Source organism: Geotrypetes seraphini, chromosome 14 (genome assembly GCF_902459505.1).
Source record: "Geotrypetes seraphini chromosome 14, aGeoSer1.1, whole genome shotgun sequence".
NCBI classification, from domain to species: domain Eukaryota; kingdom Metazoa; phylum Chordata; class Amphibia; order Gymnophiona; family Dermophiidae; genus Geotrypetes; species Geotrypetes seraphini.
Genome location: NC_047097.1, coordinates 25446580 through 25462366, shown reverse-complemented (window position 1 = coordinate 25462366; position 15787 = coordinate 25446580). Strand labels below are relative to the sequence as shown.

The 15787-nt window shown below is 41.2% G+C and overlaps 1 protein-coding gene across 1 annotated transcript in view; it reads right to left on the bottom strand.

Moving 5' to 3' along the window:
• Nucleotides 1-15787, bottom strand: part of ADAMTSL3 (ADAMTS like 3) — a 366454-nt gene that overhangs the window by 15565 nt on the left and 335102 nt on the right. The window contains exons 24-27 of the mRNA XM_033920055.1: nt 12383-12565; nt 11172-11291; nt 9662-9874; nt 3391-3574 (exon numbers count right to left, since the gene is read on the bottom strand). Of these exons, the coding sequence (XP_033775946.1) occupies nt 3391-3574; nt 9662-9874; nt 11172-11291; nt 12383-12565 (700 nt within the window). The remainder of the gene's footprint in view (nt 1-3390; nt 3575-9661; nt 9875-11171; nt 11292-12382; nt 12566-15787) is intronic.

Below are 15787 nucleotides of genomic sequence, written 5' to 3'. Positions count from 1 at the left end.
AATACAAATTCCCCTAATTAAAAAACAAACACTTGGACACCCGGACAGTCCTCTAAAGAGAAGACAGAGAAACCCGGATGAATGCTAACCCTACTCACAGACATGATGATGTTCTCTGTGTCTGATCAGAAATATCAAATAATATAATTGAATTTATGGAAAATGTTAGTTATGTGAAAGATATTGACCCTATATCATGTTTCACTAGTATTTGTGCTAGTTCTGAATTTTGCTCCTTATTTCCAGCTTAGCGGGAAGTGGTCTGTAAAGTATAATGTCTTTCACCTACTAGCTGGTGTCAAGTCTCACTAAGATGCTAACACTTTGCTATTATTTTCTGCACATTCAAACTAAGATTTGTAACTTCTATAATTGGACTGTTAAACTGAAAACTTCTTATCAAGCTGTAAAAGACTGACTTGTGCAGAAATGACAGTGACGCGGGGACAAAGATTCATCTCTGTTCTCACCGTCTCTGCATTTTCATTCTCATTCCCCAGTGTCTTGATTTTCTTCCCCGCTTCTCCATGCTCAAAGCAGAAAGATGATTTTATGCAATTTTATGGGCCTAAGGCAGGGGTAAGCAATTCCAGTCCTTGAGAGCCAAAGCCAGGTCAGGTCTTCAGGATATCCACAATAAATATGTATGAGATGGATTTGCATGCACTGCCTCCTTGAGATGCAAATCTATCTCATGTATATTTATTGTGGATATCCTGAAAACCTGACCTGGCTCCGGCTCTCAAGGACCGGAATTGTCTACCCCTGGCCTAAGGCATTGCAAATAAACATTTTAAGCCGGACCCTCACTAAATACAGAACAAGCCACCCAGCCTATTCCCCCAGCCTCCCCATTACCAGAGAAATGCCACGAAAATGGTTCCCATTCCCACAGCTCTACCGTGGAATGGTCTACCATTCCCACAGAATTCCCAGGGGATTTGCAAAAGTGCTTCCCATTTTGTGTTAACTGTGGTATTACTACGATAATGGTTCCCGCATCACCCTTTAGTGAATACTATTTCTAAAAGTTTAATATTATTTCCACATTCACCCTCCTATACTTCGGGTAAAGTCTTGTGATGACTGAGCATTGGCTATACCAAATATTCCAGTAGTAAAGAGAGCATAATTTGCAGCGTCTGCTATCCCTTCAGAGAATTACAGAGTTTTGTATCATACACACTAATGAAAAATGCACATTTTTGGTTTTTGTTAAATATATTGTACAGGTTTTGTGTGGAATTTTGTTTGTTTCCTATAGCCTAAGGTAAAGTTGCCACCTCAGGACAACCAAAGAGGTAAGTTTGAGTTCCAGCCATCCTCCTTGGGGAAACTATTTAGAAATGTGATAAGAAGTGAAAAATCTCTACTGGTCAAGCTTTTTGGGTAGTTGGGACTTTTATCTGCTAACATAATCTATGTTCCTATGCACCTACAGCACAGGCGGTGGTGGATGAGGCTTCCACTGACTGCTCTGCCTCTGCTTGGAGGGAAAATTTAAATAAAAAAAGAACTAAGAGGATAAAACCAAAATTTAATGACCAACTAGCTGAAGCGTACTGACATTCAACAGTGTACAGTTCTCCCCTGAAATTCACGGGGGTTCCGTTCCAGGAACCCCCGCGAATGTTGAAAAACTACAAATACGGTTTTTAGCGGGGGAGACAGGAGGGGTTAGCCAGAGTGCCAGCGAGTGAAGGAAATCACTCACGGTATGCTACGACCACCTCTTCCACCACTAAAGTCGGGCCTCACGCAGCTCCTGATTGGTGAAGCCTGACTTTAGTACAGGAAGAGGGGGTCAGAGCATACCGCAAATGATTTCCTTCAATCGCCGGCGCTCCGGCTGCCCTCTCCTGCCCAGTCATTTGCGGTCGGAAAATACCATGCATGACCGGGACTGAATCGCCAACTGCAAATGACCGGAGGAGCACTGTATTATTAAATATATGGGTTTGAAATATATATTTTATGCACCCGATCAGCTAAGATCCTTTTTGGACCTCAAGGGGTTTATCAGAGATGGAGTGTCTGGTTCAAATAATTAGTAACTGGGGGGTTTGACGTATTACTTTTCCTAAATAATTTCCTGTAACTTATCTCGGTAATTGTGATTCCTCCGTTCCTTCTGTTTGTGGTCTAAGAAAGTTATTTCCATAAGATTGTTATTACTTCTTAGTCTGTATTTAGATATATTTTCATGTTGGATTATGGCTCTGTATTTCCTTAAACAAGTTGTTATACTTGTGAAAAAGTTATAATTAATAAAAATAAAATTAAAAAGTAACAGTACTGCGATTATATCTAAAACCTCTAAACCAATATTATTATATTGGAGACATCACTTGGTCCTCAAAACTCCATTTTTTTTATTTTTTATTTCACTTGTTTTTAAATTGTTTTCAAAAAAGCTTTTTTTAGTGCCAAAATAAACTGTGCCCAAAATCTAAATGAAACCTTATAAATAAAATGTGAAATTAAAAAAAACCCTGGAACACACTGATTTGCAAACTATAAAAGAAAGCTCTTCCAGCCAAATCATTCAAATGAAAGCTGTCCATAGAGGTTCTTGCCCCCCCACCCCCCCACCCCCCCTTTTTACTAAGCCTTGGTAGAGGTTTCTATGAGCATCGGAGCAGAATCAGAACATTTAACACTCCAGGCCATAGTAGAAACCTCTACTATGGCTTAGTAAACGAAGGGCCTTAATCCTTTGTTATTCCTTCACCTAATGCTCAGTCAAATAATAATCCTCATTAGACATACAATACAGAAGGGAAAGCCTGTCAATTTTTGGCCTCTTCCATCAGTGCCAGAACAAGTGGTAGATTCTGTGATGTGAACTCCTATCTACTGTGAACTGAATGAGGACTATATGGGCCACTAGACGGTTTTCAGATGATAAAGACTTTATAAACACTATTGCAGTGTCCCGCAAACTTTCTTGAGCCACAGCACACTACACATAGTGGCCGCGGCTCGAGGCATCTGGAAGTGTGCAGACGTCACCACGATGACGTCATGTGCATGCGTGATGTCATCATGAAGTCTGCACATGCGCAAAGGCCCTCCACATGGGTCCTAAGGAAGCCAGTTTTGTGGGAAGGGGGGTGCCAGAAGGAAAGAGGGCTGGAGAGGGGCTGATTGCCTACAGGACATGCCTCTCCTCCTCCCCAGTATGCCGCGGCACACCTGAAATCTCAGGAGGCACACAGTTTGTGATAACACTGCACTACTGATTTCAGACAGACTTAAACCAAGAATCTAAAATTTAAAAACCATATTGCTTAAGACAAGTATTTCTACTTTCAGTACCCAGCCTGAGATATTAATGCTTGAAAGACATAGTTAAGTGTTAAAGGTTCTGTATAATGAGGGTTCACATGCCTTGGAGGACAATCTTGTCGGTTGCAGGGATGGTAAGTGACTGTTGGTTGTATAAGGTGTTCACACAGCGACTCGAGTACTCTCTTTCCATCAACGTTCAAGCAGTGTTGTCTTCTGAATCGGGTGCCAGAGTTCCCACATTTAGCTGAGCAAGGATTCCACTCACCAAATTCCCATGAATACTCTGCAAAGGTAGAAAGAACATGATAAAATCCCAACTACCGTGGCCATGTTTACTATTTTCTGTCATCCTTGAACTTCCTGTAAACCAGGTAGAGCAAAGGTGTCAAAGTCCCTCCTCGAGGGCCGCAATCCAGTCGGATTTTCAGGATTTCCCCAATGAATATACATGAGATCTATTTGCATGCACTGCTTTCATTCTATGCTAACAGATCTCATGCATATTCATTGGGGAAATCCTGAAAACCCGACTGGATTCCGGCCCTCGAGGAGGGACTTTGACACCCCTGAGGTAGAGCGACCAAAGACTATTGCACAAGAACCTAATCTTCAGTCCAGAACACTATAAAAGGACAGAATCTCTCAAATTACTTTTGAGTCTCTTGAGTAGGGACAGACAATAGCAATTACTAGAGCAGGCATTCTCTTAGATCAGACAATAGATATCAGGATCCAAATAGTAACTGCTGCCCCGCAATTATTTGGAAGAAAGAAAATTATTGATCATTGGAACAATAGGGCCATGCTTGAGGGCCCATAGCAGTAGGGAACCCATTCTCTCCTGCCTTCTATCTAATTTAAGGCCCCTTTTACAAAGCCATGGTAGCAATTCTCCTGTGGCAAATGCACCAAAACCTATTCTGTTATTATGGGCATTAGCAGTGTCATAGTAAGGGTAGGAGGTGCCCGAGGCGGTGGCGCTCCCCTGCGCCCCCCCCCCCTGCTCCCACCTCTCCAAAACCACTGCTACTTCCTGCCCCTCACTCCACACTCGTGCTCTCCCTTCACCCTGTACCTCTAAATCTTAGCCAGTGTGAGTGGCTTTTGCAGCATGTTCCTCGCGCCAGCGTCGGATTTCCCTCCGACATCACTTCCTGGGCTCTGTGACCCGGAAGTGATTCAGAGGGGAACCAGGCTAGCATGAACAACATTGTTTCCACTACAAGCAGGAACAATGTAACTGAGAGTCAGAAAAAGCACTATGCTATAAACAAAACAGACTGACTCTGTAACAGTAACACAACCCCAGAGGAGGACTCGTTTTACAAAAAGTTGAGCTCAGAGATATAAAACTCTGAAGAGGGAGAGGTAACCCCCTCTTAGGGAAAGAGTTTATCTTCCAATCATTGCTTCATAATTGTGACAAACGAGCCCAACTCCAAGGTATGAAAGTTTTAACTATGTATATATCTCAGTGTGGATGCAATGTGCATTCAACAGGCTTTCAAAAAAGAATAAATATTCTGCATTCAGGTAAGCACTAGAGTTTTCAGCACTCATATAGTTAATTCTCAAAAAATACTTATCAGGGTCCCGACGCGGCCCCGTTTCGGTGTCTACTTCAGGAGACCCCGTCTGACAAAGTTGAATTGTACAACGAGTGATAGTCATAAAAAATTTTTAAACACAGGTTCTGAAATGCAAAAAAACAAAAGGTCAGAATGCAATGGGTATGGGCTGATACATTCAAAAAGCCACCAACCCATGCAAGTATACAATAAAGCTTCCAGCTGACTAACTGGAAGGGAGCACAAAAGTGTACATACCGTTCTGTTGTTGAAAATTTTCCGTGCTACACAGGACGCCCGTCCCCCACTGCGGTATTTAAACCGGAGAAAAGGCGGGAAAACAAAACGTAGCAGACGTGATGACGTCACTGTTAGCGCTAAAAACAGTATAGAGCAAAAAGCTTCAATGCAAAGCAAAAACAAAGCAAAAATACATCCTATAGCAGGATTGCATCATGGCTGCTATAGGATGGGAGGCACATTTTTACAATGAGCAACAAGCTTCAGACATATTATCCACATTTCATTTGTTTACATCAGAGGAAAATTCTATGATTCCCTCAGATTGGGAACATTTAGAATACTTGCAGAAGCGTACAGTACGTGCTGAACTACATGCAGCGACATTAGCTGAATACTGCCGTTTAAAACGGATCCCTAGAGGCCTACGCATGAGGACAGAACCTAGGCTATTCTTAGACAACACTACATTCTTAGACAAATGGAACGCTATACTTAACAAGTGTTCCTTAGACCTAATGCTTTTAGTTATTGAGACCACTAAGACTGAATTAGGATCTTATCAAGAAGAACTTCAACAAGCTAAAGATTCTTTACACACTAGTACTAACTCAGATGACTATACCAAATCATTACAAGAGTTGAATGCAAAAATAGATGCATTCAAGGAAGACTTAAGAAAAACCAAAATCAAAAAACTTCGTAGGGACGAGATAGACTACACTAAGGGGTTTGTATATGCATGGATGGACAAAACCCGTAACACCAAGCGTCCAAAACGTCCCACATATACGCATACTTCCTCAGACTCATCAGAAGATGATCATAAATCACGACAGGGTTCCGGCCAAGGTGCTTCCCACAATGTCCATTTTCAAGGGGGCCCCAAACCACCCAACAAAAGACCGGTAAGATCAAAACAACCTCGGACACAACCTTAACATCTAATGTATTCAATCTTTCCCATCGTGACTTATCTCCTACAGAAATGTCAGTTTTGAACAAAGGTCTGTCTTTCGTCCCTACCAATAGTTACACGGCTTTTGATACCAGAGTGGCCATGTTTAAGTTTATAAGATCCTGCAAACTTAAAAAATTCTTTTTTACAGAAGATATTCCCATTGAACCCACTCAGGACACTCATTCAGCTTTTCATGTTAAATCCTCTTGGTGTCCTCCGGTAGTTGATCCACACATTCAAACTTTTGAGGACTTAATTTTGAAAGACATCTGTGATTTGGAAATTAATCCTTCTCATACTCCGTTTAACTTGTCCAAACAACAACAAACAGCAATCACCACGTTGTCATCTGATACAAACATAGTCATTCATCCAGCAGATAAGGGAGGGGGAATAGTTATTCAAGATACTAGCGCATACGTCAGAGAGGCACAACGACAATTAGGTGACCTCACTTATTACACACCATTACCTAATGATCCTACACAATCCATCCATGACGTCATTTCTGACGTGTTGTTACAAGCTTTGGAATCTGCAGTGATCACTGACAAGGAGTTCAGATATTTGAATTGTAAACATCCTCGTACTCCTGTTATTTACTTTGTTCCCAAGGTTCATAAATCACTGACTAGTCCTCCAGGTAGACCCATAGTCTCAGGTATAGGATCACTTTTGGAACCTTTGTCAGCTTTTTTAGATTCATATCTGAAAAATAGGGTCCCGTTGGCCCCCTCGTATGTTTTAGACTCCACCAGCATGATACATTTTTTGTCCTCCCTTCACAACATACCTTCACATGCTATTTTGCTGACTTTTGACATTGCAGCTTTATATACTAATATCCCTCAAAAAGAAGCTATTGAGGTTATTAAAGCTGAATTATTATCTCAGGAGCTGCCCGCTACCAGGGTACAATTTTTGCTTGATTTGGCTCAGATTGCTCTCAACATGAATTACTTTCAGTTTGACTTGGAATTTTTCAAACAAATCAAAGGCACAGCTATGGGGTCAAAAATGGCCCCGTCTATAGCCTGCCTGTATGTATCTCAGTTCGAGAGCAAGTTTTTGTATCCTTCTGAGTTTTGGCAATTTTTTCTATTCTGGAAGCGATATATTGATGATGTGCTGGCAGTTTGGATTGGCACCCCAGAGGACTTGATACGTTTTTACGATTGGCTTAATAGCTGTGATTCCAATCTACAGTTCACTATGACCAGGGACCTACATCATATTGCTTTTTTGGACATTCAGATTACATTGACCAATGGGCAGTTTACCACTTCTATCTTTCGTAAGCCTACAGACAGAAACAATTTACTGCAATATGACAGTTTCCATCCGAAGCATTTGAGAAATAACATACCCACGGGACAGTTTTTACGTCTCCGGAGACTGTGCTCAACAGTGCAAGAATATGTGTATAGAGCGGATGAGATGAGACACAGATTTTTGGAAAAGGGTTACCCCCCTTCTGTGCTCAAGAAGGCCTACAAACGAGCTCTATATGCCAATAGGTCATTATTGCTGCAATCACAACATGAACCTGAAGGTCGTTCATTGGTCTGTGTGATACCTTATTCCATACATGCCTTTCAAATAAAGAATATCATCAAGCGGCATTGGTCCATTTTACAGTACCACAAAGCATTCCAAGATGTCCCCAGATTTGCCTTTTCCAAAGCCTCCAATCTGAAACAACGTGTCACACATTCACAATTTGTAAGCCATGTGACTTCGGACACTGTCAGAAGCCAGCATCTACCATGTGGACATTGCAAATACTGTCAGTTCAGTGTTACCATCTCACAGATGCCATTATCACCACGACATAAGTACACTCAGCACGCGACTAACTGTAACTCTCATCATGTCATTTATGCAATATCATGCCCGTGCCAGCTTGTATATGTGGGGAACACCACCCGAAGTTTAAAGAACCGCATTGGAGAACACATGAGCCGTATACGTACTGGAGTGCAGGAGGCGCCCCTGGTGCAGCACTGGCAGAGAAACAATCATGCCATAATAGATTTGAGATTTACAGTGATAGATCATTACTGCAACACCAGAGGAGGCGATATAGCTCGTACACTGTGGAGAAAGGAACAGAAATGGATCTACGATCTTAACACCCTCCATCCTAACGGCCTCAACAATGAGATCGAGTGGGTGGCGTTCCTCTGATCATGTCTGGTACAAGCTAGGTATTTTCGCTCTGTATTTTTGCTTTGTTTTTGCTTTGCATTGAAGCTTTTTGCTCTATACTGTTTTTAGCGCTAACAGTGACGTCATCACGTCTGCTACGTTTTGTTTTCCCGCCTTTTCTCCGGTTTAAATACCGCAGTGGGGGACGGGCGTCCTGTGTAGCACGGAAATTTTTCAACAACAGAACGGTATGTACACTTTTGTGCTCCCTTCCAGTTAGTCAGCTGGAAGCTTTATTGTATACTTGCATGGGTTGGTGGCTTTTTGAATGTATCAGCCCATACCCATTGCATTCTGACCTTTTGTTTTTTGCATTTCAGAACCTGTGTTTAAAAATTTTTTATGACTATCACTCGTTGTACAATTCAACTTTGTCAGACGGGGTCTCCTGAAGTAGACACCGAAACGGGGCCGCGTCGGGACCCTGATAAGTATTTTTTGAGAATTAACTATATGAGTGCTGAAAACTCTAGTGCTTACCTGAATGCACATTGCATCCACACTGAGATATATACATAGTTAAAACTTTCATACCTTGGAGTTGGGCTCGTTTGTCACAATTATGAAGCAATGATTGGAAGATAAACTCTTTCCCTAAGAGGGGGTTACCTCTCCCTCTTCAGAGTTTTATATCTCTGAGCTCAACTTTTTGTAAAACGAGTCCTCCTCTGGGGTTGTGTTACTGTTACAGAGTCAGTCTGTTTTGTTTATAGCATGAACAACAGGCAGAAGGTGCTCACGCTAGCGAAGATCTACAGAGATATGGGGTGGAGGGAGGGATGACCAGTGAAGAAGCAGCACATTAAGATAGCTGCTATGATTACACTTTGAGCAGCAAGTTGTGCTTCTGAGGTCTGGGTTATGGTGTACAATTGAGTAAGAGAAATAGAGTATAAGAAGAATTGAAAGAAGTAAAACATTATATTGGCTTGGGATTGGGGGATAAATCATCAGCATCCATCTGTATGGAGAGTGGCATTGAGTATACATTTTCAGCACCTCTATTTATATGGACAGCTCCGCTGAGTAGACATATTAAGGGTCCCCTTTATCAAGCTCTGCTAGAGGGTTTTTTTTTTTTTTTAGCATGAGCCGGCGCAGTAAATGCTCCAACGCTAACAGAATTTCTATGAGCATCGGGGCACTTACCTCACTGACTCATGCTAAAAACCTCTAGTATAGCTTGATAAAAGGTGGGGGAAGGGGGGTTAAGTTAAACCTCAGTGCAAGCAAACCACAACCACTTAAGTTAATATGGTTACTAACTAAAAATTTACCCCAATGCAAATAATGCCGTTAAACACTATAAATTGCACATTTTATTCTTATTTATCATGAAGTTTTAAGCTTATGCATCAAAAAGGATTAAAACAACACTGATACCTTTACAGACCTTCTAGGATGACGTTGACCCAAGCAGACACAGTCTGTTTGTTAGTTGATGTCCAGCATCTGTATTGTCCAGAAAACTGGGCAGAGAAGGGGTTCACCTCTAGGACACGTCCCCCTACCAGTATTCTATATGTCAAGCCTTTCACCTGTTGAACTGATTGATCTTTTACGAACCAATGAATTATACTTCTGTGACTGGTATGCACTGGGCAACCTAGAAATGAACAGAATTTAAATATCAGTGATGTTCAAGCTATGTCCCTAAGAAGTGAATGAACCGTTACTTGATACAATGATGTAACCATGAGATCTCCAATAAACCAACAGACACGGTTTGCCTCGCTTGCTAATGTTTGAAGCATATTACAAACTTGTCTCTGCTGTCGTTATGATGCATAAGTTCACACCATAGGCAGCTGAAGAGAGAACCTGCTCATTGGAGGTTATGCCTGTAGGTAGGACCAAGGTCTGTTTGTTCTGCTATGCAGAGAAATTGCACATTTTACTGTCAGTGATATCAGTCTTTGTTTTTGATGGCCTTTTTTTTTTTTAATCACTTGATGTTACAATGAATCTTATTCTGTATGAGTGATGGAAGAACAAAACACAAAAGCAAAAATTCCACAACCAAAATAGCAAATATATAACAAAAGTGGAATAAAAAAGATTAATTTATTAATTTGTCAATTCAATTGTACTGATAGATAGTTAATGAAAGAAGGCAAACCTCAGACCGTACTGCTGCATCTCATAACAGCCTATGGCTATTTGACAAATGCAATATAATGGTTTCAATCATTGGCCCGCCTCCTTCCTTTTGATATAAATACAATAATTTGTTAAGTGTGACAATTCATATAATACTGTGGAAAAAAAAAATTAGTAGTAGTTTTAATAAATGAGTTAATATGATTGTCAAAAAATGAAAAAAATAATGAAATTAACGGCTAAAGCATCTGTGCAAAATGGCAATTCTGTGCAAAATAACAATTTAGTCACATAAAACGGAATTCATAGAAAGTTCATAGACAAACCACTTATCTTAGTGGCCACAATAAAGGGATTAATTTTCAAAATGTTTAGCAAATATAAAAGGTTTTTAGAAATTTACGAAAAGATTGGAAAGGACTGGGGCTCCTCAGAATTAAAGGAAGTTCATTCCATAGTTGCGTAAGTTTAAGAGCCAAAGATTGACTACAGATCTTAACTCCTTTAATTCCTTTTCTAGAAGGAAGGGAGAGTTTGAATTGTTGGATGCCTCTTGCATCGGAGAATCTGTAAATATTCCATAATAAGGGAACAAGGCGAATAAAAATACCATATAAAATTTTGAAAGAAATGCAAGCACATTTGAAATGAATTCTAAGATAAACTGGGAGCCAATGGAGACTCAGGAGCAAAGTGGTCACATGGTCATATTTACTTTTTCCAAAAATCAACTTTGCAGCAGTATTCTGGATTAATTGTAATCTCCATGCGTCTCTCTAGGAAACAAAATAAAACATACAAACCTATGCGTAACAAATCACCAACTTTAGCTGTGAGGTTGGCTCCAACTTCAGATGCCATTAGGATGCGGTTCCTTCCTTTAGTTTTGGACAGTACGATGCTAGTCTCTGGAGCTCTTTGCTCTGGAATTCAATGAAATGTGTTCTTCAGACAGAAGGATTTTGATCATTTAATTGCTTTATATTTAGATCCTCAACTGGGGTGCTAGACGTCAAGGAGGCCATTTTGAAAAAGAATCCATAATGGGCAGGAGCGAGTAGGCATTGCTCCTTCCTGTAGGACCCTTCTAGACCACCAGGGGTAAAACTGGTAGGCCTAGGAGGCTTACAGGGTTGGGAGGCTTGGTTTGGGGCTTACTGGCTTTGGTGGGGAGGGGTGGTGAAAGTGCCTGGTTTGAGGCTTACTTGTTTTAGGGAGGAAGGGAGGGAGGGAGATTGCATTGGGAGAGGGAGGGGGATCAGACTGGAATCTGCTTGTTCTTATGCAGATTTCCAAATACTGGCTGGGTCCTACATAAGCTGCAGTGGCTTCTGTATGTCAAATTAGCCCTGGATATTCAGTGCTGGTGCCCGGACACGGCCCAACTTTGAATATCCTGGGCTAATTCTGTCTGTGACAGTCTGCATTTAAAAAGAAACACTATGGGCTTTATATGGACTGGAAGGTGTTTTGCATGCATTTACATGCTTTGCATTTCATTACCGTGTAACTCACGGTACCTTAAATAAAACACGTAACACAATAATTTAAAATGTTATTGGCCCTTAACACTCATTAAGGAGCAAATAATGCATATTATGGCTATAATGCACCTTAATAACTACTCCTTAACTCAGCCTGTACATATGTCTATTCAATGTTTTCTCTAATCAAACTGTAACCAGTTGACTTTGCTATTGTTCAGTAAAGTTGGAGTTCAGTATACAATTCCTACGTGCTGTGGACTCTTTTGGGAATATTAGACATGCAACCACCCCAACTGAGTAAGCCTAGAGTAGTAATGGGGTTAAGACCTTGCAGAGAAGTCTTCCCCCCCTCCTCCATCCCTCAAGCTCAGAAAAGAGAGAATTTCATTTATGTAGCCCTGAAAAATCTACCTATCCAGAAGGGGGATTCAGTGGGCTCCTTTACAATGCAATAACAAGGAATTGCAAATGTGTACCCATAGGACATGTCACCTGTAAACAATACTGAAGTAAGAACTGAGACTTGCCAGATAAGTGAAGACTGGAGGTTGCCACTGCTCTCCCAAGTTCATTGCTTGCTATACAGGTATATGTCCCTTCATCTTCCAAGGAAACAGACACAAGCAACAGGGATCCATTTGAAAGCAGGTGTGAATTATTTCTTAGGGGTCCTTCTTTTTTAAACCAATTGATTTTTGGCTTAGGCTTCCCTAATACGCAGAGAGAAAAAATGTATGCAGTTCATAATTATTCCTTAAATCTGCAGTACTGACTACATTCCCAAAATATTAACTGGTCAAGTTTCACCAGTTAACTTTTCAGTATCCTACATCTCACTTTTTCACCCAATGAATGCTGGATTTTAGAAGTCCGTCAAAGGCAGGCAAGGTAAATGCTCCGACGCTTATAGACTTCCTATGAGGATTGGAGCATTTATCTCGCCGGACTGCAGTAGAAACCTCTACTGTGGCTTTGTATAAGGAGCCCTAAATATCTTAGATTTTTCAGTTTTAAAAAAATATGTGTACGTTTTCTTTTGACCCAACCCTACTTTGAAAAATCTCCTCTCTCAAGACTACTAGTTCTTCAAAATATAATCAAACTTTAAGGGGGTAATATATATATATTTTTTAATTCTTTATTTATAATTTCTAAATATAATAATAATAATAATACCTTTATTCTTCTATACCGCCACAATCTTGCGACTTCTAGGCGGTTTACAATCAAGAGTGCTGGACATTCAGCGAAATACAATAAGTAGATATTCAGAGGAAATACAGAGATCAGAGACCTCAGGAGGCAATAGTATAGAAATACAATTTGCTGAGCGAAAATGTCATATGTACATTTTAGTAGGTAATGTCCGACAGGACCTGTTGGGGATAAATAGCAACGTAAAGTTACGATAAGATGAAGATAACAGATTATATTTATAACAGTGCTGTAAGTTCAGGTGGAATAGGGAGGGGGGAGGGAGAGGGAGAGCGGGTCAATTGTTTAGGTATTTCTGGAACAGGTATGTTTTTAGGTGTTTCCTGAATTCCCTGTATGTAGTGGGCGAAAGCAGTTGGTCTAGGTCTTTGCCCCATAGGACTGCTTGGTGAGAGAGAAGGTGTTCATGGTGTTTTTTCATTTTGCAGCCTCTAACTGGAGGGGAAATTAGTTTTGGGGGTGTGTTTCTCTTGAGTTTGTTATTAGAAAAGGTCCGTTATGTAGTTGGGGGTCAGGCCGTATAGTACTTTGAAGCAGAGGCAGGCAAATTTAAACCTTACTCGGGCTTCCGTTGGTAGCCAGTGCAGCTGCCGATAGTAGGGCGTCACGTGGTTGAATTTCTTCAGCCTGAAGATAAGTCTGACCGCAGCATTTTGCATTATTTGGAGACGTCTCATATTCTTTTGTGAGATTGCTAGATAGGCGATGTTGCAGTAGTCGAGCTGACTCAGTATGAGGGATTGCACTAGGATTCTGAATGTTGACGTATCGAAGTATGATTTAATGGTTCTGAGTTTCCAGAGAGTAAGGAAACCTTTTCTGAATAGGGAATCCATTTGTTCCTTCATTGTTAGGCATTGGTCTAGAATAACACCTAGTATTTTCATGGTAATATATTCCACAAGAAAAAAAAATATTGTTTTAAGAAACACAGATGAAAATAAATTACAAAGAAATTAAATTTGTCTACCATCGATCAACTTATACATCTTCGTTAGACCTGAAATCAGGGGGGAGTATATCAAACAAGGATAAGGAGCTCCATTTCGCAAAGCAATAATTAAGGAAAGGGCTTAACATTTATGATTCCTACTTACATATGTTCCTAACCAACTATTTATTCCTAGAGACCATCCTAAATGTTGTGGAGAGAAAAAGAAATACTTACCTCCCCCACTTTTTTTTTTTTTTAAACAAAACTGTGGTTTTCAGTGCTGGCTGGCGCGCTGAATGCTCAGTGCTGATCCTGACTGATCGTGCCACGGTTTTGTAAGGGTGCAAGTCAACAACCTCATTAACAGCCCCGACCCTCCTGTTCTCTGCCTCCTTCCCTGCAGTGCGAGCCCGCCAGTTTAAAGCCCCGCTTTAAACCTGCGAGCTTGCACTGCAGAAAAGGCGGTAGACAGCAGGAGAGTCAGGGCCAGCTGCTGCCGCCGGGGATCGCCTGTATCCTGTGCAACAGATTTAAATGTGAGCAAACACAATTTGCAAGAAAAACGCAACCACTTGTGCTGTGGCGTTTGGCTCCTAGCACGTGGAAGCGGTAATGCTCTTCTTCCTGAAAACCCTTTTGCACTAGTCCCAGAGGAGATGACACGCCGCTGAGCTGTACTGGTCTCCTCCTGTCCCCCATTCAATGCTTGCACTGCAGAGAAGGCGGCTAGATTCAGATTGCAGGAGAGTCAGGGCCCCCCCCCCCAAAAAAAAAATGGAGAACGAACACGAATGCATGCGCAGACCATCTACAGGGAAAGCAGATGATCTGCGCATGCATCAGGATTGGTGGATTGGGGCATTCCTCCGATCGCCCCCATTAGAATATTGCTGATTTCTGAATCCATCGGACCTGCCCGGATCGGTCACGATCGGGCAGTTAGTGAATCTAGCCCCGTCTGGATTAGTTCTGAAGAATACAACCAAGCGAGCAACAAAGTAAATTTAATCTAATTCTTCGTTTTATATACTGAGGGGAAAGGTTTAGAACAAACGCCAGGAAGTTCTTTTTCACACAGAGGGTGGTGGATACATGGAACGCGCTACCAGAGGATGTGATAAACAGGAGCACGCTACAGGGGTTCAAAGAAGCTTTGGATAGGTACTTGGAAGACAAAGGGATTGAGGGGTACAGATAAGAGTAGAGGTAGATTATAGGGATGGGATTAGAGGTAAGTTACAAAATTAATCAGGGACCACTGTTCAGGCACTAGGCCTGATGGGCCGCCGCGGGAGCGGACCGCTGAGCAAGATGGACCTCTGGTCTGACTCAGCGGGGGCAACTTCTTATGTTCTTATCTCCTAAAAATAGGAGCTCGATTCGGTTTACTTAATTAGATCACAAAGAAAGATCCATTAACATTCATTAGAGCTGCTGTCTAAAAAGCGATGAAACATAGTGGTTTTTAAGATTTTGAAAAAGATCTGAAGAGATAAACACGATCTAATTTGAGGAGGTAGTCCAAAGCAGTTCTAAATAGATTTTTACTGACGTTAATCCATTCACTGATTTCTCTTTTTCACCAGAAGATGGCATCTGGTGATCAGGGGTTTTCATCGTTCAAAGCCTTTGTCTGCAGCAAAGAGCTTTCATTCCGTTCAGTCTTCTAGGCTATGATCCACCCTGACAGTTTTAAGTTATTATATAGCACATGCACTCGACTCTTTTCTGTAAATGTTGTCCAAGAGCAACTTGGAGCAATTCATATTGCTATTTACAGCAC